The following is a 21,895-nucleotide window of genomic DNA, read 5'->3' as shown; positions in this document are numbered from 1 at the left end:
ATAAAACCCAGGACTGTGTGAGTGTGTTGACTAGATGGGTCAGTGCTTTCTGCTGAGCTAATTGTACACCCTGAGCCCTCTTACACCATTCTTTTCATCTCGTTAGGACTATCTAGAGTCTAGAGCTGCAGTTAGAGAGAAATACAGCTGAGCATAGAGACAGTCTGTCTAGGTCTGCAGTTGCGTGCAGAGATGTAAGAGTTCAGAGTTACACTTAAGTACAGAGCAATGGCTCAAAACCCCTTTGCAAGTTGAACAACTCTTTTGGGAAGTAGCATTGAAATTAAACTTTTGGTGGGGGGCGGGGGAAGGTTACCGCATCATTAGATGTCTTGTATTAGGGTCAAAGTATTAGGAAGGCTGAGAACCATTGGTTTAGAAGTAGTGTTGAGCACAGAGCTACAGTTAGGACATAGAGCACAGCTAGAATCCAGAGCAGGTAGAGAGCAGAGGGACAGTTAGGTTACATATTTATCATATTCACATTCATAATCTTGTTCCTATAACTTCCTTTTGTTACCAGTTTTCTTTGTAATGTTACTCAGAGGCCCATATTTCTTCCATGTGTAGGCTTTAATTCTTTTTCATATGTGAATGCCTTTTATGTCTTGTCTAACTTATACAGTGTTAAGAACATTGTTGAATAGAGTTGGTGGGAGTGAAATGTTAGATACAAGTTTTTGGGTTTTTCCTTTTTGCTTAGGTTGAGGCATCTTCTTTGATATAAATAATATGGTTGACCCCCTTCCTGTCATTTAGCTACTTATTCTTGTTTGTCCTTTACTGCCTAGTAGTCATATTCTTAGTGTTCATCTTAAACCTATTCATGGATTCTCCAGGGTTTGTATATTTCAGCCTAATCTTCAGGTTAATGCTCAATAACTTAAATTCTCCTGACATTGTAAAATTAGGATACTGTGTTAGAATTGTTGGTTTGACAGAACAATTTAAAAGAATTGTCTTTTAATGAAACTTTAAAATGAGAATGTTCTTCCTTCTTTTTTCTTTTCCCCATTTTTTTCCCTCCTGCTCTTTTCTTTCCCTTGTCTCACTACAGTATTTTCTGGGGGAGAGTCCCTCTGTTCTGTACCCCTCCATTCAGGGCTGTCTCATAGTGCTGGCCTTCTTATCTTTGGCATTAATATTTTGGGTTGGTCTGGACACCCCACCCCCACTCCAGCTGCCCTGGGTCATGTTTCTCGTAGGATGTCTACAGCATTCTTGGATTTTTACCCACTATAGGCCAGTTGTCACAGCTAAAGATATCTCCAAATAGTGCCAGTGTCTTCCTTGGGAATGGAGGAGTAACCACAGACTGAGCAGCACTGTTCAGTGTCCTGGCTGATGTCTTTTCATCAGTTGCTGCATGTGCATCCTGTGTCTTCACTGCTGTGCCCTCTGTCCAGCCCTGTGTCCGTTCTCATTGCTGTTCTTTGTCCCATGTCCGTTCAATGGGTTCATTTTTCCTTCCCCAAAGACTACAGTCAGTAGTGGCCATGTTAGTTACTTTACACAATTTCTGGCCGAGTATCTGACAGAAGCAGCTTCAGGGAGGGTTTCTTGGCTTAGAGTTCTAGTGCGCAGCCCATCGTGGCTGGGAAGACGTACTAAGTTAGCACGACTCAGGCAGTGATGAGCGCTTGTGCTTAGCTTGCTTTCTTTTGTCAGGCAGCATGTGTCTTTCTGCTGAGCCATCTTGTCTCTTTCAGAATTTTCAGAATTACATTTTGTTTATTCCTTCCTTTTTATTAAAGATTCAGTAGTGATGGGCAAATTTTACGTTTTCTGGAAGGACAGATTTAGATTTTTTTTTTCTCTACTTTCAGATCAGGTCTTCCCTGTGTGTAACTAAAATGACAATTTCCTCTGTAGGTTTGAGTTCTGGGAAGATTTTGAAGAAGACCATGGAAAAGGGAGAGAGAATGGCTACCAGAGTCTTCATAAGGTACTAGAGCCCTTTCTTCTTCGAAGAGTCAAAAAAGATGTGGAGAAATCCCTTCCTGCCAAAGTGGAGCAGATTCTCAGGGTGGAGATGTCAGCCCTTCAGAAACAGTATTATAAGTAAGTTCCTGCCAAGAGGTAGATGATCTCTAGTAATAATACCTGCCTTTCTAAAAGTAAAACCTGAACATAGGTTTTGGTTTTTCTTGATCTCTAGTAATAATACCTGCCTTTCTAAAAGTAAAACCTGAACATAGGTTTTGGTTTTTCTTTTCTTTTCCCTCCTTCCCTTCCTCCCTTCCTCCCTCCCTCCCTCCCTCCCTCTCTCTATGTTCTTTCTCTAAATTAAGCCTAGAACCTTATAAATCTTGGAGAGTACTCAGTAAAGCTTTCTGTGCTTTAAGACAGGCTCTCTACCTGGCCTCAGGTTACTAGAGACCACTGAGCTTTGTCTGGAGATTCAACATGGATTTAAGTTGAAATTTATACTCAATCAGAAGAAAAGGTCTTCCTCCTTCCCCCCTCTCTCTCTTTCCTTCCTTCCCTCCCTTCCTTCTTCCCTCCCTCCCTCTTTTTCTTCCTCTCTATTATTTTTCCCTAGACAGGGTTTTTCGGTATAGCACTGCTGTCTTGGAACTTGCTTTGTAGACCAGGCTGGCCTCAAATTCATAGAGATCCATCTGCTTCTGCCTCTAGGTTGCTGGGATTAAAGTCATGTGCTACCACTGCCCAGCTAGGATGTTTTTTGTTTTTTCCATAAGACTAAGAGTTTGCACAGTACTTACAGTTATGTAAATGATCTGAAGTTTGTCAATCAGAACTTTTTTTTCAGGTTTATTTATTTATTTTATGTTGTGTATATATCAGAGTTTTGCCTACATGCACGTGTGTGCGTCACAGGCATGCCTGTTGTCTGCAGAAATTAGAAGACGGTGTTAGATCTCCTGGAACTGTTGAGTGCTGGGAACCAAACCTAGGTCATCTGCAAGATCAGTAAATGCTCTTACCTACCGAGCCAACTCTTTAGCCCTTAGTTTTTAGTGCTAATACTCTAACACTGATCAGTTAAGCTAAACATTTTTTGGTTTTGTTTTCCAATAATTGAATCTTCCGTGAAGGGTTTTTTTTTTTTTTTTTTTTTTTTTTTATGCTAGACATTCTCCTAGCTATTAGAAATAATGAAGATGAATGGAACATATTCCTTCTAGAATCCCTTGTATGGCTAGATACAAGTCATTGTGCACAGTCATTTAAGACAGGCATGTGCAAGGAGAGCTGAGGAGAGAGCACTCCTTCCTTTCTAGTCCTCCAAGTGGCACGGACAAGTTGTGGGCTTTGGCTTAACGTATTGTACAGAAATTCGGGAATAGGGAGACTAGCATGGATGACAGCATCCAGTGTGCTTGTTATGGGCACTTACACTTAATTTTCATGAAATAGGGTGCATCTGTGCATGTGTCTATGCATGTGTCTGCATATCACTCGTGCCGGGCAGACACTGCTATACTATATGTAGCCCTAACCCTGTCTGTCTTTTAGAAATATTATTATGGGGAGTTATAATTTTACTATAAGCAAAATTAGTGTGGTAACGTCTCATCTGCTCATAACCTAGCTTCAGGCCTTTATTCGTTCACCAGTATCTTTTCATGTATTTCTTTTTTAGTGTGTGTCTCTGAAAGAGACTTCTTTTACTTAAAACAACTCATTTTTTATCTTTATTTCTTGTGCATTTATATTTCTATGTGAAATTGTTGGATCCCCTAAAACTAGAGTCACAGGCAGTTATGAACTGCCATGTGGGTGCTGGGATTTGAACCCTGTTCTTCTGGAAGAACAGCCAGTGCTCTTAACCTCTGAGCCATCTGTTCACCCCAAGAAAGACAACTTAGTCTTCAAAGTAGTCTTCAAAAGTGTTCTTCAAAGACTGCTCTGTTTTCATGCCTAAAAGTAGCTAATAATTTCTTAACAGTTTAATAACCTAACAGTTTCTTAACAGTTTAATAATGTCCACAGAATATTTACATTCCTAAGTTTGAATGTACAAATGTATACACTATACACTCATGCACAGAACCACTCATGATAGTCTTGTTTGTTTCAGGATCTACATAGCACTTTATTCAGTATAATTTGTTGTATAACTCTTCCGTCTGTTGTTTAAACAAACAAGCATCTGACTTTGTCTCTCTTTTTAAGATGGAGTCTTGTGTAGAGCACGAGTCGGCTCCAAACTGATGCTCCTTTTACCTTAGTGTTCTCAGTGCTGTGTTTGAGTACATTCTGACTTTGTAAATTTGTATATAATCCTGTTTCTGTGTCCATTTATGCACAAGCACACTTCATATTTTTAGTGCCCCTACATTTGACTAAGTTTTGCATAAGTCCTGGTGTGGAATTTTTCATTTGCAGCATCACGTTCATCCTTAAATGTTTTGGAGTTTGGAGTTCAGAATTCTGTCTTAGGAATGCTATCCTTATTATAGTTGGTAGCTGTTTTACTCTCTAAATGATAGAGTGTCTCATATTCATGTTTTCCATTTTCTCTCTCTCAAACCAGAACCAACCAGTCACTTAAGGGATTTTACTGACTAGTTTATGGGGGGGGGCAGCGGGTGGGACTTGAAGATTGCATACTTGTGGCCTAGGGGTTCTCTGTGTGGTATAAAGTTTAATGAATTCTTTACAACTAAATAGTACCATATTTTCTCTTTGTGGGTTTGGCTGGTTCTCAGATTTCCTTCCTTCTTTCTCAGCATCCTAATTGCTGGTGTTGCAGGTATGCCGTTTCTGTCTGTCCTCCACTTCACTCTCCAACCCTTTGACAGGATCTCACTGTATAGTCTCTCTCCTTTGGCCTGACCTTGATACTCTCTAGACTCAGCCTCCTGAGTGCTGGGTCGAAGGGCAGGGTTACAGGTGTGCAGCATCATGTGCTCTTACAGTGTATTTAACTTAATCAGAGTCTTACTGTTAAATGACTCACTCCCAGTTTTAAAAATTGTAATAGGAGTTCTTTAGTGATGATTTCTTATGAACACACACACACACACACACACACACACACACACACACACACACACACACACACATGAAGGTGTCTGTAGCCTTCTAGAATTGTCTTTTAGATTTCCTGTGATCAGTGAGGGTGACATACCTGGTATAATCATTCAACTTTTCACTTCTGCCTGGAGATGTGAAGGATCTGTTTAGGTGACAGAAGATAGCAAAAATCTGTCTTTTTAAATTTTATTTCCTGTGGCACCGTAAAGTCTGCTTATTTGAATTAATGTTTCTATTTCAGATGGATTCTGACCAGGAATTACAAGGCTCTTGCCAAAGGAACAAGAGGCAGCACATCTGGTTTCCTTAACATTGTGATGGAGCTAAAAAAGTGCTGTAACCACTGCCACCTGATCAAAGCTCCTGAGGACAGCGAGCGGGAGACGGGCCAGGAGGTCCTTCAGGTGCGCAGCTGCTCCTCCTTGTTCTCTCCTCTCTGAAGTGACTCAGCTCTGTTTTAGATTTTTAAGTATAAGTATTCCTTCTCTTCCTTGATTACCCTTCAAGGAGCGTCAAAGGAAGCTTTCAAAAGCACAAGCCAGATGTCAGTAGCGGTGTGGAATTGAGGGAGCCCTTGGATATGGCAGGGATGTTTGGGGATGTGCTGCAGGCTCACTTGGGTTACATAGTGAGAGTGTGTCTCCAGATGAACAAAAGTGATGGGACAGCTCGGGTGTCAGTACTGGAAGTATATAGTGCCGTGGGCACAACGACTGAAGAGCACTGTGTTTGAACGAACATAATGACTGAGGTGTCTTCTGAATCTTCAGTCCCTAATCAGGAGCAGTGGGAAGCTGATTCTGTTAGACAAACTGTTGACAAGACTCCGAGAAAGGGGAAACAGAGTCCTTATCTTCTCTCAGATGGTGAGGATGTTGGATATCCTGGCAGAGTACCTGACTATCAAACACTATCCTTTCCAGGTAAGATGGCTCAGTGATGCTCTTCCCACCTGATGTCTGAGATTAAGGTTTCAGGAGAACCTCAGTTTTTCTTCTTTCCTTTAGGTTACTATGATGATAATTGATATTTTTAAAAAACAGACATTTTTTTGGGGGGGGGGGGTTTGTTTGTTTCTGCTTTTTTTTTTTTTTTTTTTTTTTTTGGTTTTTGTCGTGAGACAGGGTCTCACTGTGTAGCCCTGGCTGTTTTGGAATTTACTTTGTAGGTCAGCCTGACCTTGAATTTACATAGCTGCCTCTCTGCCTGGCAACACTTTGTTGATTATTAGAGACATGCACAGGTATCTGTGTGACATGGTTCCTGTATGGAGACCAGAGGACAACTCTGAGGAGGAGTTTCTCTCTTTCCATCTTGGGACCTGAGTTCTAGCTCAGGTCCTGAGGCTCTTTACCTGCTGAGCCTACGACCATTAGCACTACTATGGGCTAGGTAGTAGGAAAGATTAGCAACAAGAAAAATTGGCATGAGAAAAGAATCTGTACTGCCTGTCTTCATCTGTTGTCAAAGTAGATCAGAGTGTGCTTGCAGATCCTAAGAATAAAAGCAGTGTTGTTCTGCCTTAACCCTATAGACTGTGACCTTGGTTTGAGGCTGGGAGGAGGAGTTCTTGAAACAAGTGAAAATGACTCAATGCTTCTGCACAATGGACTTGTATCTGAGGGATTTCTTACTTCAGATACTGCTGTGAACCTGCCTTTGCAAATGCCTTTGGTTCTAGTCTCTGTGCAGATTTATTGTAAAGTCAATAGCTCGTACCTGTGTACCTGTTGTTGTTTAAGTGACTGTGCCTCTCATGGCTTGCAGGGATATAGGTCTTTGCAGACTCTGCTGGGATCAGCTTGACCTCTTGTAAAATCAGTGTTTCATCTTAAGGGACAATTTTAAGGATGAAATGTGAAAGTAGTTCTATGTGCTGAGAAATGCCTTTTATGTACAAAATTCAGTATTTGCTTTGTATGTATTGAACATTTTCAGCATGGTGACTTGTACCTTGATGTGACCTGTCTTCCAGCTAATAAAAAAAATGTTTGTACAAGTCAGTGCCTGAGGCTCAAGTTGATGATACCGTTTTAGTACATGAATAGTTTATAGTGATTTCAGAACAATTTTTTAAAAAAATTGGCATATATGGTCAATTAATTTGAACACTTCAGTAGTTTCTAGATGTGCTGTTTTTGGTTTGTGTAGCATTTAATGTTTTGGCCATGTTGGCTAGCATGTATTGTTTTTCTGTAAGAGCCACTTACTGGAGCCACTGTTTCCTCTGCACACGGGCTGGGCTGGGTTTTCATCTCTTTTCTAGTGGGTTTTGGTAGACATTCTGATCCCTGGGTCAGCCTAGACAGCCTTTGAACTGGAACGTCTGACCTTGAGTCTGTAACTGGAGAGCTGAGGTCCTGTAACTGGAGAGCTGAGGTCGCAGTGGCCATGCTGTTTACACATCCCTCTATGCTACTTTGCCAGCCGATTCTTGTTATTTTTACTCCGTGCAGTCTGGGAGATGAGGGTTGCAAGCCCGACGTTCTATTCTCAGTGTGGCCGATCTTCCTCACACAACATTTTCTGTGGTTTCTTTTTACAGCGCCTGGATGGTTCTATCAAGGGAGAAATCCGAAAACAGGCATTGGATCATTTCAATGCAGATGGGTCTGAGGTACATTATGCATGGTTTTAATATGTTGTGTAAAATAATAATTAAAAAAAAAGCCACCACACTTTGTGTGGGGGAGTCTTTTTCCATTTCAGTGTGTTGTGTTTCAGAAACATTTTATAACATACACACCTCTCCTGTCTTGACGAGATAACAAGATACTCCTGTTCTAAAAGATACCTAGTTTTGTTGTTCCTCACTGGACAAGCATGTACAGGCTTTCCTAGCTTCCTTAGGCTGAACTAGTAATGTTTGCTATTGGCTTACCAAATTTATGAATTAGAAAGAATAGGGAGGTAAGGTTATGATGGGCCAGGCCAGTAGAATTAACCCTGATATCCATGTTGTCCAAGGTTCTTCTCTCTTTCTCTCCCCCCCCACCCCTTTGGTACTGATGCTTAAGTAGAATGTTTGCCAAGTTTGAGTTACCAACCTGTTAGTGTGATGTAGCCTCGTGTTCTTTCCCTGCTACAGTTTTACATTACTGAATGTCCTCCTTGGTTTTGCTAAGTGTATAGCTTTGGACACACCTGTATTAGAGCTATTTTAACCAAGTTAGAAACCCTGAGTACATTTCTATGTGCATATCAGTTGGTCAGATGACAGAGCTCGAAGTGTGGAGAAGAGTGTTGGTGTGAGTGACACTAACAGGTAAGAAAAGGGAGCATGGAGTTGGCCTAAGTACACAGGCAGGCTTGTGGAGAGTGGGCACCTTCTAGAGACTTAGTTAGCCTCTGAATTTGTGGATGGTCTTAGTGTACTACTGTTCTGGATACTTCTGTCATCTAAATCTTAATATCTGAAGGTAGTTTTATTTTTTGATTCTGATTCTCTCTGATAGCCATATATAAAATATGGTTTCTCTGACTTACTTTGTAGCCTTTTAAAATGAATCTTATACTTTTGGGGATGATGTCATGTGCCCATCTGTCAGATGTAGATGGTGAAGCATACCTAGTGAAGCCTTTACCCCAGTGACACAGTGACATTGCGCTCTGTGTCTGTACAGATCAAACTGTCTGTCTCATCCACGCACATTATTGGAATCATGCTTTGTGTGACTTTGTCTGATTTTGGTCAAAATTATACTTAGTTAATTTTTCTCATGTCATTAAAGGCCTTAGGAAACCTTCTACTGCCCCCACACCCTCAAGGGGATCAAACCCAGGGCTTTGTGCTTGCTTAGACGGGCACTCTGTCACCAAGCTCAATCCCCAGCCCAACACCTTAAAATTTGATCTCCAGTAATTTTTTTCATGTATCTACTGTTCTTTTCTATTATTGTACGTGGCTAACTCCTTAGCCTGCATGTCTGTACATGTACTACATATGAGCCTGGTGCCTGGTGCCCCTTGCCTGGCCCCTGGCTCTAGAGGAGGCCAGAAGAGGGTGTTGGATTCCTTAGAAGTGGAGTTACAAATGGTTGTGAACTGACATGGACTGAGCTGTACGGAACTGTTGTACAAGAACAGCACGTGCTCTGAACCCCAAGCCATCTGTCCAGTCCTGCTGTTTCTTTACCATGTTGTTATCATTTGAAATAGATACAAAATAACGAGTACTTAAAAAGCATTTGGATGCATAGTGTTCAGTTCCTTAAAGTTAATGATCTAGTTTCTGCTCACATACTCCCATCTTACATTACTTTGAACAGCATCACACTTCAAAGGCTTCTTAAACCTATTATGTAGACAGTAGACATAAACAACATGTAGTTTATTTTTTTCTTGTGACATTAAAAATTGTTTATGAGATCATTCAGTGTTTGGCTTATAGTTACAGTTTTAGACATCTTACCCTAAACTGTCTGCTGTTAATCTACATATTATGTGTATTCTCAGCTGTTGACTAATTATTACTGTGATTATTTAAAATTTTTGTAAGGCAGCTGCCTCCCTCTTTGTGTTTTCATTGCTTAATGCCATGGATTATGACTGTTACAAGGTGAAGAGCTTTGTTCTTTCTGTTCCTTCTTTCTGTCTACCTATCTACCTATCTAGTGTATCTCTGTTATCCGTTAAATAGATCCATTTATTGAGGTTCATTCCCCAAGTCAGCAGTTTGTTTATTTACTAATTTGTTTTGTTTTTAGAGACAGAGTCCCTTGTAGCCCAGGCTGGTGTCAGACTCAGTATATAATTAAGGATGGTCTTGACACCCTGACCCTCCTGCTGCTGCTTCCTGAGTGCCAGACCACCGCATTTGACCCCAGGCCAAGTTTTTAGCGGTAGTTTTGAACTCAAAAGGCATTTACTTTTGGAGGATGGTGAAATGGCCCAGCACATGCATGTTCATGTACATACACAAAACAACAACAAAAAAATTGTACAAGAAAGAAAAAAGAAGTGTTACTTTTTGAAACAGATGATCAGATGCTCTGAAAATAGTGGTACTTTTAGCTTTAAAAAAACAAAATAAAACAAACTTGGGTATTTAATTTACTTTCCCTCTGCCCACATGTTTTTCTGAGCACTCATTTATAAAACAGGTATACCACACCTGTCTATTATTGCTCCGGAAACTGGAAGGTATTAGGGCCCGGTCTTTGGCGCATGCACAGTGTCACACCCAGGGACAAGGAATTTCTGTCTTTTTCCTTGGTGTCCACTGTGACGATTGAGGTTCCTGAGCTTAGCAGTCCTGATTCATTTTGTGTTGCTGTTTTCCTCATCAGCCCATTGAGTGGGTGGGCATACACCATGAAGTGTGTCTGTGTACAACTATCTTGCATTTCAGTCGCTTGCTATAACAGTTTCCAAAAAGACTGAGTTTGTATGGTGTTGCATACACTAGTTTTGGCTGGGGCGTAAATCCCCGGTCCCTGCCACCTTACTAGAGTGAACTTTCCTCCTTTGTCCCCCGCACTGACACTTCCTCTTAATTAAATGAAAATGCCTGTCTCAAGTCCCTGAGCTCCTTTTAGCCTCCATAAAGTTTGTCCATCATATGTCACTTTTCTTCACACCTGCAGGGCTTTCCAGGTGTGAGGGCTTATTGGCGTGTGAGAGTGTCTCTCAGAAGGCCACTGCATAAAGTAGTATATTGCATTGTGTACAGGACTTCTGCTTCCTGCTCTCCACACGGGCTGGAGGCCTGGGAATCAACTTGGCTTCAGCGGACACAGTCGTCATCTTTGACTCTGACTGGAACCCCCAGAACGACTTGCAGGCACAAGCCCGAGCACATAGAATCGGTCAGAAGAAGCAGGTCAGTGGAGATGGGCTCTGTGGTCACGTGGGACGTCAGGCAGAGGTTTATCCTTCCCCGTCCTCTTTGTAAATGTATTTCCCCACTGCTTTTGCCTTCTCTTTATTAATTTGTTCAGAAAAGAGGTGCCTTTGGACCTCAGATGAGTTCTAGTATATACTCTTAGCCTACTTCTATGTGAAAAGTATGTTGTGAGTGACTTTGTACACATTTACCAGGAACGATGAATGTGAAGCAGCCTGAGAGCTTAAGTGCGGCTAAGGAGTCTATTATTAGTCAGGGCACTTAGTCCTGTTCTCTGTCACAGTGTAATCTGCAGCATACTGGAAAAGCACAGGCCTGGGTTTTTTTGTTTGTTTGTTTTTTTTTTGTTTTGTCTGTGGATCTCAAAGACTGCTTTCCTATTGGCTAACTTACAAGTTTGTATGTGGCCAACAATTCAGTTTTTGTAAAATCAAGCCAGTTGTTGTTGGGAAGATGTTTGTCAAGAACAAGGCTGTGTTATCTTTCAGAGCTCTTTTCTTTAGCTTAGCCTGCTCCAGCAGCACACCTTCTGCACCCAGCAGTTCACCCACTGCGGCTGGTAGAGTAGCGTCCTATGATACGGGAGAACAAAGTGCTGGACTTGGACAGCAATAACTGCAGCTTTTAACAGGAATAAACATAACATTTCTTCTTACAGGTGAATATTTACCGCCTGGTTACAAAGGGGACCGTGGAAGAGGAGATCATAGAACGGGCCAAAAAGAAGATGGTGTTGGACCATCTGGTGATTCAGCGCATGGATACCACTGGCCGGACAGTTCTCGAAAACAACTCAGGGAGATCCAAGTAAGTGCAGGAAAATGGCTAGACAGAGAGAGACAGATCATTTCCACCAGCATTTGATACAGTTCTGATAGATTTTACCACAGGCAGTGCCTGTCAGTCAACTTGATGCTGTCAGGAGGGTGCTGCTGCCCTCCCTGCAGTTATTTGTGTGTGTGTGTGTGTATGTGTGTTTGTGTGTGTGTCAGCACACACATATCTGAACTGCACACACATGACCTGTAGAGGTCAGAGGCAAGAATTGGTATTCTGCTTTTACCCTGTCGTTTTTGGGAATCAAATCAGATGAAGCTTGGACAGAGGCCCTTGCCCACTGAGCCATCTGGCCGGTCCCTCATCTTTGTTTTGTGATGCTCTCTTGTCTTTGTTTCTGGTTCCACATGTGACATGATGCAGCAGCAGAAGTGTGGACCATGTTGCTAGTTGCTTCTTCGTGTAGCAGAGTCACCTCTGACTGCAGCTGGTCTGCCTTTGGACAGAAGTGTCTGCTGTGCTGTTCCATGTAGTGAAAACACTGTGTGCAGGTTGTTTGCCCTTTCAAAGTGGACAAACTGGCAAAAGGACATAGAAACACAGTCAAGTAGATTGTTTTGAGATAATTTTCTGTTTGAGAAGAGCCTAAATCAGGGAAGTTGATATGTTTTTGGATAAGAGGTGAGAAGGATGCAGTTCTTTGTGAAGATGAGCAATCTTCCTGAGACAAAGCGCAGGGAAAAGCATGTGTTATTACTGTCTTTGCAGGACAGTAACTGAGTTTCAAGACTTACTACAAATTCTGGGTTATTAATGCAGAATTTGAGGGATCGTTGCTCTTGGGGCAGTATTAATTAACTTTTGGTCATTTGTCCCCCATTTACACAGAATACCAGGTCCAGAGTGCATAATTGACATTCTTTAAAACTCTGAAGATGTTTAGTTACTTTTTATACACATGAGAGTTTTGTTTTCATGTAAATATGTATTCCATGTGTATGCCTGGTTTCTGTAGATGTCAGAAGAAGGCATTGGAACTTGTCACTTGAGTTACAGGTGGCTGTGAGTCACCATGTGCATGCTAAGACCAACCCAGACCTTCTGGAACAGCAGCAAAGACTTTTGCCCACTGAGCCATATTTTTAGTTCCTCTTAAAATTTTTCACATTTTTATTTATTTGTGAGGGAATTGAAGGGTACACTTGTGCCTCTGAGTGTGGAGGTAGAAGACAACTTGTTTTCTCCTTCCACCATGTTGTCTTGGGGATTAAATGCAAGTCGTCTCAGGTTGGGTGGCAAGATGCTTCACCTGCTGAACCAGCCCTCCAGCCTCTTACTGGAGATCACAACTGTATTTTACTCTCATAGCTCAAATCCTTTTAATAAAGAAGAGCTGACAGCTATTTTGAAATTTGGAGCAGAGGATCTCTTCAAAGAAATTGAAGGAGAGGAGTCAGAGCCTCAGGTAATCCGTTTGGAGCATGGGAATTTACTTTTCTAGACACTATGGGAATCAGTATGAAGGTTCTTAAAATTAAAAACAGAGCTGCCATATGATCCAGCTATTCCACTCCTAAAACTGTGCCCAAAGGAACGTAAGTGAGGTGTCCCAGAGATGCTTGCATATCCAAGCTTCCTGTAGCCCTAATCATAATTCCAAGCTACAGAATCCGCCTGGGTGTCCATTGGTAGGTGCATAGGTAACAGAACGACTGTGTCTATGCATACCGAAACTACGTCATTTGTAGCAAAATCCATGGATCTGGAAGTTATCGAGTGAAATGAGGCAGATTCAGAAAACCAAGTATCACTTTATTTTTCTCATGTGGAACTTTATATATTTTATGTATTTTTATATATGCTTGCTTGTATAAATGTGTGTGTGTGTGTGTGTGTGTGTGTGTCAAAGGAAGTGTATTTTGGAATAGGGAAGGATAAGGAAGCATTGGCAAAAGTAGGTAATCAAAAATGAACAGTATCCAAGTATATGATACTGTTTAAGAAAATATAGTTGTATAACATCACTTTTGCACGACTGTATAAAAGTTTACATTACTATGACCAATAGAAAAATGCGTTTTTAAAGGCTATTTTATGAGCATCTAAGTTTTTTAAGAAAGATTATTTGTTACAGATTTTTATAACGAATTATTTGAATGGTCTTTTTTTTTTTTTTTTTTTTTTTTTTTTTTTTTTTTTTTTTTTTGCTAAGCTCAAAGCTTTTACAACACTAAAGAGGAACGAATAAGACCCTGAAAGATTCTGTATTTCCCATACTTTTCTTTCATAGAATTCCCTGACTGTAAATAAAAACCCATGGGAAGTGTTGGGTTTGAGAGATATAGACAGAGGCTATAGAGTTTAGAGTTGTAGGGAGGCAGCCTGTGTGCACCTGATGTCTGTAGCACGTGCAGAGACTGATGTGCACCTGATGTTTGTAGCACATGCAGAGACTGATGTGCACCTGGTGTTTGTAGCACGTGCGGAGACTGATGTGCACCTACCTGATGTCTGTAGCAAGTGCGGAGACTGATGTGCACCTGATGTCTGTAGCAAGTGCGGAGACTGATGTGCACCTGATGTCTGTAGCACGTGCAGAGACTGATGTGCACTGATGTTTGTAGCACATGCAGAGACTGATGTGCACCTGGTGTTTGTAGCACGTGCGGAGACTGATGTGCACCTGGTGTCTGCAGCACATGCAGAGACTGATGTGCACCTGGTGTCTGTAGCACATGCAGAGACTGATGTGCACCTGGTGTCTGTAGCACATGCAGAGACTGATGTGCACCTGGTGTTTGTTTGTAGCACATGCAGAGACTGATGCTTTTCAACTAGATCTCTGTTACTTTTGTTTCTTCAGGAAATGGATATAGATGAAATTTTGCGCTTAGCTGAAACCAGAGAGAATGAAGTGTCAACCAGTGCGACAGATGAGCTGCTGTCACAGTTTAAGGTATGGAGACCTGGTGGGAGAGAGCAGTCAACACTGACTAACTCCCTTGGTGTAGTCACTGTGTTTGTACTAGGCTTGCTATTTCCCCTCTTACCTGAATTACCTGGCTCTCAGTGCAGATGTTAGGACTGTAGTCTACAGTGTTCCATAAGTAACCACTGAAGTGAACCATCCCTTTTAGAGTCACGGGCAGAGGAAAGGATGCTGGTGGAAGACTGAGAGTGTATTGCCAATGGGGTAAAATTAAGACTGGAAGAATGGAGGGCTATGAGCCATCAGACGCCAAGAGAAGTCAAAGGCATGGAAATTGTAGGGAGAGTTGGGAGATTCCCCACCTCCCCAAGACAAGGCTTCTCTGTGTAGCACTGGCTATCCTAGAACTCATTCTCTAGGCCAGGCTGGCCTCAAACTCACATATCTGCTTGCCTTGCCTCTTCTTCTGCCTCCCAAGTGCTGGTATTAAAGGCGTATACCATTAGCACCTGGTTTAAATTTTTGTTTTTGTGGGGGATTCTGCAGACCTTTCTCTTTTTCCCTATCGTTTCTTATTTACTCTCTTTTCTTTTTCTCCTGTTCCTTCCCCTCCCAAAGGGGTGATAAAAGGATAGTCAGTGGTGTCTGATAAAACATGAAAAAGTAATTATCACTGCAGTGCTGAGCAGGGAGAGTTTGAGAATTCAGTCTGTGATTTGAGTTCTGCTGAGAGGCAAAAAGCCTTGGGACAGCTGTGGGTTAGACTGCGTGTGGGAAGAACGTGGTAGGAAGTGATGTAAATCTAGATGGTTTCGTTGCTGTGGAGCCATTCACCATGTGACTTTGTCCAGCCAATACCTACTGTTGGGAAACTGGGTCACTTGGCAATCCTAGGGTGGGATATTGGTCTGGAGGGCACAGGGAAATCAGAGTAGAAATGTTTCCAAAATGCAAGAGAGAGTATGGCTGATTGTCTGCAGGTTAAAGATGCAAGAGGATTGAAGATTACTGTGCTGTTGGGCACAGTAGGCCGCTTGGTGTTGAGGAAGAATACCTGAAGGTTACATGTTGTCCTCTGACCTCCACAACATGTGCATGACATGTATATGTACGAAATAAAGAAGTTAAAATCCCAGACCTAAACTGTTGTAAACAGTACAACTACTAGTTTGTACAAAAATAACTGACAGATCAGTGAGATGGTTTGTTTTTAACAGTCTCAGAAATTATGCCTCTTTTTTTCTTCAAATTTATAAAGTCTGGTGGTAAAGATCAAAATATTCTTACTGAAAGTTTCAGATTTAGTTTTGACTACACTTCATATAGTTTTGGTTTGATTTCATGTTAGCTCCAAGTGACTCTGAAGAATGGAAACTGTAAAGGTCCTTTTGTGCTTCCTCAGACTCTTAGGCCAGGAAGACAGGAGTAGAAAAGAATGAAACTGGAAGCGGGCTCTGTCTGCACAGGCAGCCCAGGCCACACAGCTCCCTGATGCTTGACTGCAGCCTGAGTCAGGGAGGCTTAGATGGTTTTCTCTCGTGCGGCACATACCATTTGACTACAGATACCTCCAGTGTTGGTAGTGAATAAACGTTGTGTCGTCTAGATGAGAATGGGCTTTTGAGCACATACATACCTTACTGGTTACACTTTTGATAAAGGTGACTACGGTGACAGGCTAACTAGATGATGAGCTCCTGCTCCTCACAGAGAATCGAGATCATCGTGGATGACTTTGGTGCCAGCATTTCATACAATCTAAGCAAATTACATTATTCAGTCAGTGTGATGCAAGTGAAATCGTATTTCAGGAAAACTTAAGCAGTTTTTAATCTTTCTGTATCTATTTCTCTAATTTTTAATTCAAATGTTGATGAACTGATAGCTTTGGCAAGTTGATTGGGGGGGGAATAAAAGGTGAGAATAGTAGAGAAATTATTTGATTATATGATAGTATGAGTCCTATTACAAGTGTTCTAAGTTAAAAATGCTCATTAAGCTGATACCTGGCAGATGGTGTTTGGTGGGGGAGAAATGTCAGACGGGGTTGCCCTTTGTCTTTCAGGTTGCTAACTTTGCAACAATGGAAGATGAAGAGGAACTAGAAGAGCGTCCTCATAAGGACTGGGATGAAATCATTCCCGAAGAGCAAAGGAAAAAAGTGGAGGAGGAAGAGCGGCAGAAGGAGCTGGAAGAAATTTATATGCTGCCTCGGATTCGAAGTTCCACTAAAAAGGTGAAGTGAGAGGGGAATTCACTTTGTACCCTGCCCTGTGTAGCTGCAAGTGTAGATTAGTCAGGGAGAGCCCCAGCATAGAAGCCCCAGCACAGGGAGAACCCCTGCACTGAGTCTCTGACACAGGCCTGCTGGGCAGGCGCGCAGTAGCTCACACAGGGCTCATAAGCACTTCCTTGGGCCCTCTTACTTGATCTTTACTGATTGGCTTTTTGAGAAATGACTGGAAGAGTTCCCAGTTTACAGAAGTTTTAAATTTTGCCTTGAGGTTAAAATTGCTGACAGTCCTGATAGACAGTTTGGTTCATATTACTGCTGTCCTCATCTTTCAGAGTGCCAGAATCTTTTTGTCCTTAACTGTTGACAGTCCTAGGTCTAACTAGTAAAAGTGTGCATGACTAATATAGGGCCTCCACAGGCTGTACAGCTTACTCAGCCTTTTGCAAGCACCGTATCAATAAGAAAACAGATTTATTAGCCATATTTTTGGAGTTATTAGGCTTTCCTGCTTTCCTAGTAAATCATCATTGCCACATGTTCAGCTGCTACTGCATGTCACACAGTTCTCTGAGTACATTTTTATTTCCTGATGCATTTAATGCTGTCTCAAAAGGAACTGTCATGATTTTATCTTATTTCACAAAGGAGGAAAAAAAAACAAAGAAGTCATTAATTATCTGAGGACTTTTGTTTTATGCTGGGTAGCTTATATATTACAATGTAAAATTAATCAAATATTTTCAATTCAGTACACTTATTCATTTTAAGGTCACCGCAAGCATGACAGTTTTTTTCTCGCTATTCCCTGCTCTCTGACATGTTAAGGAAAACTGACTTGTCAGAAGATGGGAAGTCTAAGTCCTAACATAAGCTGAGCTGGTCTATGTCCCATACTTGACACTTGCTAAAGTGCAACTTGGCCTTATTCTCTCTCAGGCTCAGACAAATGACAGCGACTCTGACACGGAGTCTAAGAGGCAGGCGCAGAGGTCTTCTGCTTCTGAGAGTGAGACGGACGACTCTGATGATGATAAGAAGCCGAAGCGCAGAGGCCGACCCCGAAGTGTGCGCAAAGACCTGGTGGAGGGCTTCACGGACGCCGAGATCAGAAGGTTGGTGGAGTCTGCTCCGCTGGAGCTTGTGTGGAAGATGTGCCTTGCTCAGTGGGTCCCCCATGTGTATGACAGAGTAGAATGAAAGTAACCATGTGAAGAAGGCAGAGAAGCCGAGTCTGAGGTCTTTCTGGAATTCCTGCAGGTTTTCTAGACTCAGTCTTGCCTACTTTTTATCAGGTTCTCATTTTCTGTTTTGCTTGGGTTGCGTGAGGTAGGTCTCATGTAGCCCAGCCATCCTTGGAGCTCCTGTGTGGCCAAGGGGCTGTTTGTGGCCCTACCCTATCTTACGGGGGCCTAGATCATAGGCGCTTTTTTATCTTGCTGTTTTCAAGAGAGTTTGCCAAAGGGAGACTTATGTCTACCACACATACCTGCATTTATACTAATGTGCATGTAGAAATGGCCTTGCTGCAGTGCTGATGCAGGTCGTGGGGTTTGTTCCTGTTCTAGTAGCACACATGAGACTTCATTTGGCAGCTGGCCTTTCTCACCTAAATACATTCTTAGTATTGCTCATCTTTTTATTTTGGTCTGTGTCTTTAAATCTAACTCATGTAGCAGCTTGCAATTACATTGACTTTTCAGTCTCCTGACAGTCACCTTTTGCTTTGCCTTAATTCATTACATGTGCAGCAGTGGTTGTTTGTCTCTGTCCTGGGCTGTGTTTACTGTGGTCACTAGGCAGGTTCAATATTCCATTCTAGCTGCTTTGTTTCCATTGCTGTCCCCCCCCCCTTTTTTTTTTTTTTACTTATTTTCTTGGTGGTTTCCATGGAAACTTCAAGGAACGTGTATATGGCTAACAGTTTAATGTCAGTGGTTTATGGAAATTTCAGGTGCAATTCCCCACTTTCTTCCTGTCCTTTTTGCGGATGTCACATGTTCTTCATACGGAGGAAGCCCACCCACAGTGTTACAGCTCTGCTCTGTGTCATTGCACATGAAGCTTAATAGAAGAGTTCAACCAGAGATCCCGTGGTATTGTCCTTATAGCTGATGATGTCGTGATTGTCTATGTACCTTTTTCTTGGTGTGCATTTGAGCTGTGTAATGCCCTAGATACCTGCCTAAGGGTTCTCTTAGAGTTTCTTCTATGGGTGTGTCTACTAATGATGAATTCTGTATTTTTCCCTCAGTATCTTACTTTCTTTTCTCTTTTCAAGTTAAATGATTCTTTTTCTCCTATTTTTCTCTTTAAAGTTTTTCATTTGTTCCTTCTCTTTCGCACTCTTGGAATCGTCCCCAAGGCTCCATGCATGCTAGGCAAGTGCTCGGCCACTGAACTGCCTCCCCTATTCTCTAGTTTACAGTCTGCTGATCATCTCTGTTAGGTGACTGGTTAATTCCCTAGCTACAACTTGCTTTAGTCCATGTGCATGCTTACAGTAGCAGACTGTTGTCTCATAGGTCCAGGTTCCAGACTTGTTACAGTACAGTTTTCGTTATAGCCTGTGTCTTCCTTCTGTATGCACTGCATTTGCAATCCCACGGGCCTTAATTTCGTTTTTGTTTGAAAACCAGGTGTTTTAAGTTAAGTACCGTGGTAACTCTAGACCTCGTCTTTTTCCCCACAAGTCAGTTTGGTGCTGGTCACTGACTTCCCTCAACTGTAGTTTGTTGTCATGTCCTTTGAAATCTCTGCTTCTTTAGCCGAGTGATTAGCAAATGACAGGCAGAGATCAGTTGTTCCAGCCTAGTAATTCCACTAACCTCTGTGCTAGAGATCTTGGTTTAGTGCTCTGTGGGTCTGTTCGCAACTGTCTGTACATGCAGAAATGAAGTTAGGAATGTGCATGTGTGCCGACCTGCAAATGTGTGGTCTTCTTGATCTTTTTTGAGTATATCAGAGCCTTTCAAGATGTTCTGTTGATGTCTTAGTCCCAGTTATTATTATTATTATTATTTTTTTGTTTTTGTTTTTAACCAGTGCTTACTATCTCCAAGTGGTGTGCCCCAGGCCACTGGTGTGTTAAATCTTTGCAGCTGACTATTACCAATAACCTTTGTACCTCCACAAAGAGTTCTAATTCATTCATATATATATAAAAGCAGGAGGTGGCCCATCACTTAAGGGCAGAAGACCCACATTTGATTCACAGAATCCATATAACAGTGTGGATTATGTAACTACAGTTCCAGGGCATCTGACTCCCTATTCTGGCCTCCCTGGTCAGCAAGTGCACACACAGAACACAGATGTATGTGCAACCAAAAAACCTACACATGATGATGGTGATGGTGATGGTGGTGATGATTAACACCAGTCACAATAGAAATGAAAAAGACAGTCCTGGCTGTAGTGCTTTTAGGGATGCATAGTTAGGAATCTCTTCTCTATGGAGAGAGTTCTTCTGAGACACCTCAGATCTGTCTTTGCTGGCAGCTGCTGTGCACAGGGAGCACGGTAGGTGATGATTTCTCCAGGTTATTGTACCTCTAGAGAGAAGGGGTTGAAATTAAAGTAAGTTGCACTAACAAAGCTCTTGCTGAGACTCAGTCATTTTCTTAAACAAATGCTTCACATGGGCTGCAGACTTTTATAATTTCTAGGTGTCCCTTGGAGATGATTTACCAGTTTTTGTTGATGGTTTTGCTATTTTTGTGCCACTGAAGATCACTATAGCTGTTTTAAGTGCTGGGGATTGAACCAAAGGCCTGGTGCTTGGTAGGCAAGGGCTATATCTCAGCTTCCTTATAATGTCTAAATCTCAATGCTTACTATTTCAGACATAAACTATTTAGGAGAAATGTAGGGTTGAGAGAGAACCCCCAGGTTCACTTTCATATTTAGCCTGTTATTAGGCTTGTATTCAAATTCTTTATTTTATACTGTTATTTAGCTATTATCATCTTTAGTCCTATTGTCACATCTTCAGTTCCTTGTTTGCTAGTCTCCTCTCTTCCGTGGTTACATAACTAGTTTGTCATACTAGCTTGGCATATTCCCGTGGTAGAAATGATGTGCTGTGGCATCTTGCTTTTTTTCGAAAGTGTTGGTGAGATGGTGATGGGAGGATGGCAGTGAGCAGCGTGGTTGAACATAGACACTGGAAAAGTCCACTGGAGGCAAGGATGGGCAAAGCCAATAGGCTCCTAAATAGCTGTGTGTAAGTTTTTAATTGTGTGTGTGTGTGTGTGTGTGTGTGTGTGTGTATTTTATTTATAAAGTTCTGATTAATTATAAAAAGTATTTGTCAGCCATAGAAATCTTAGAGTTATATTATTAATCAAAAAATAGTGAAAAATATTGTGACTCAGAGCTCAACATGAGTTAATGGACTGAAGTGGCCACTGAGTAATGGTGTTAGAGCTTTGTCATAGCTGAGCCTTTGTGCCCTGGCTCCTTGTACTCACAGGTTCTAGGCCCTGATCTGTCACTGAGAATAAACTTGGCATCTGCCTTTTGTAGAGCTTGAACATGTTAGGTCCCACTCAGAAAGACTCAGTCACTTACTGGCTGCACGCTGGTGCCAGTTTCATGACAGTTTGTGTCACTCGTACTTCATGCAAGGATATTGTGGCATTTATACAGTTAGTACTTGTCATTTTTAATTAATTTTGTTGATCATATTCTTAGGTTCATCAAGGCTTATAAGAAGTTTGGTCTCCCTCTTGAAAGGTAAGACCAATAATATATTCTATCCTCTTTACTTTTCTTATAGCAGGCTTTCTTTCTTTCTTTCCTTCTTTCTTTTTTTTTTGGCATCTAGATGCAAAATTCTCATCTTTGAAGACGTTGGTTTAAAACCCACTGAATGTTGCAATGTAGGTCTGTGGTCCATTAGACAACCTGACTTTTATATAGTGGATTTATGTGCTTAGTTTGATGTAGAGATGAGCTGAATAATAGAAGTAATTATCCTACACTTGTAGGAGCATTGCAGTGGATAGTACAGGAAAAGAGAAAATAAACAGAGAGAGGCAACCTAGTGTGTGCAGTCTTTAGGTACTTCACATGCTCATGGTTGCAGATAGCTCATTTGTAAAGT

At 41.7% G+C, this 21,895-nt stretch overlaps 1 protein-coding gene across 5 annotated transcripts in view; it reads left to right on the top strand.

Annotated features, from left to right (window-relative positions):
• Nucleotides 1-21,895, top strand: part of CHD2 (chromodomain helicase DNA binding protein 2) — a 103,960-nt gene that overhangs the window by 48,876 nt on the left and 33,189 nt on the right. For all 5 annotated transcript variants that reach the window (XM_080914901.1, XM_080914902.1, XM_080914904.1 and 2 more), the window contains 11 exons: nt 1,873-2,061; nt 5,246-5,408; nt 5,775-5,927; nt 7,550-7,621; nt 10,676-10,825; nt 11,508-11,656; nt 12,995-13,091; nt 14,490-14,582; nt 16,621-16,791; nt 17,728-17,903; nt 21,484-21,525. In XM_080914901.1, the coding sequence (XP_080771027.1) occupies nt 1,873-2,061; nt 5,246-5,408; nt 5,775-5,927; nt 7,550-7,621; nt 10,676-10,825; nt 11,508-11,656; nt 12,995-13,091; nt 14,490-14,582; nt 16,621-16,791; nt 17,728-17,903; nt 21,484-21,525 (1,455 nt within the window). The remainder of the gene's footprint in view (nt 1-1,872; nt 2,062-5,245; nt 5,409-5,774; nt 5,928-7,549; nt 7,622-10,675; nt 10,826-11,507; nt 11,657-12,994; nt 13,092-14,489; nt 14,583-16,620; nt 16,792-17,727; nt 17,904-21,483; nt 21,526-21,895) is intronic.

Source organism: Micromys minutus (assembly GCF_963924665.1).
Source record: "Micromys minutus genome assembly, chromosome: 3".
Classification (NCBI taxonomy): Eukaryota; Metazoa; Chordata; class Mammalia; order Rodentia; family Muridae; genus Micromys; species Micromys minutus.
This window is presented reverse-complemented; position numbering and strand designations above follow the sequence as displayed.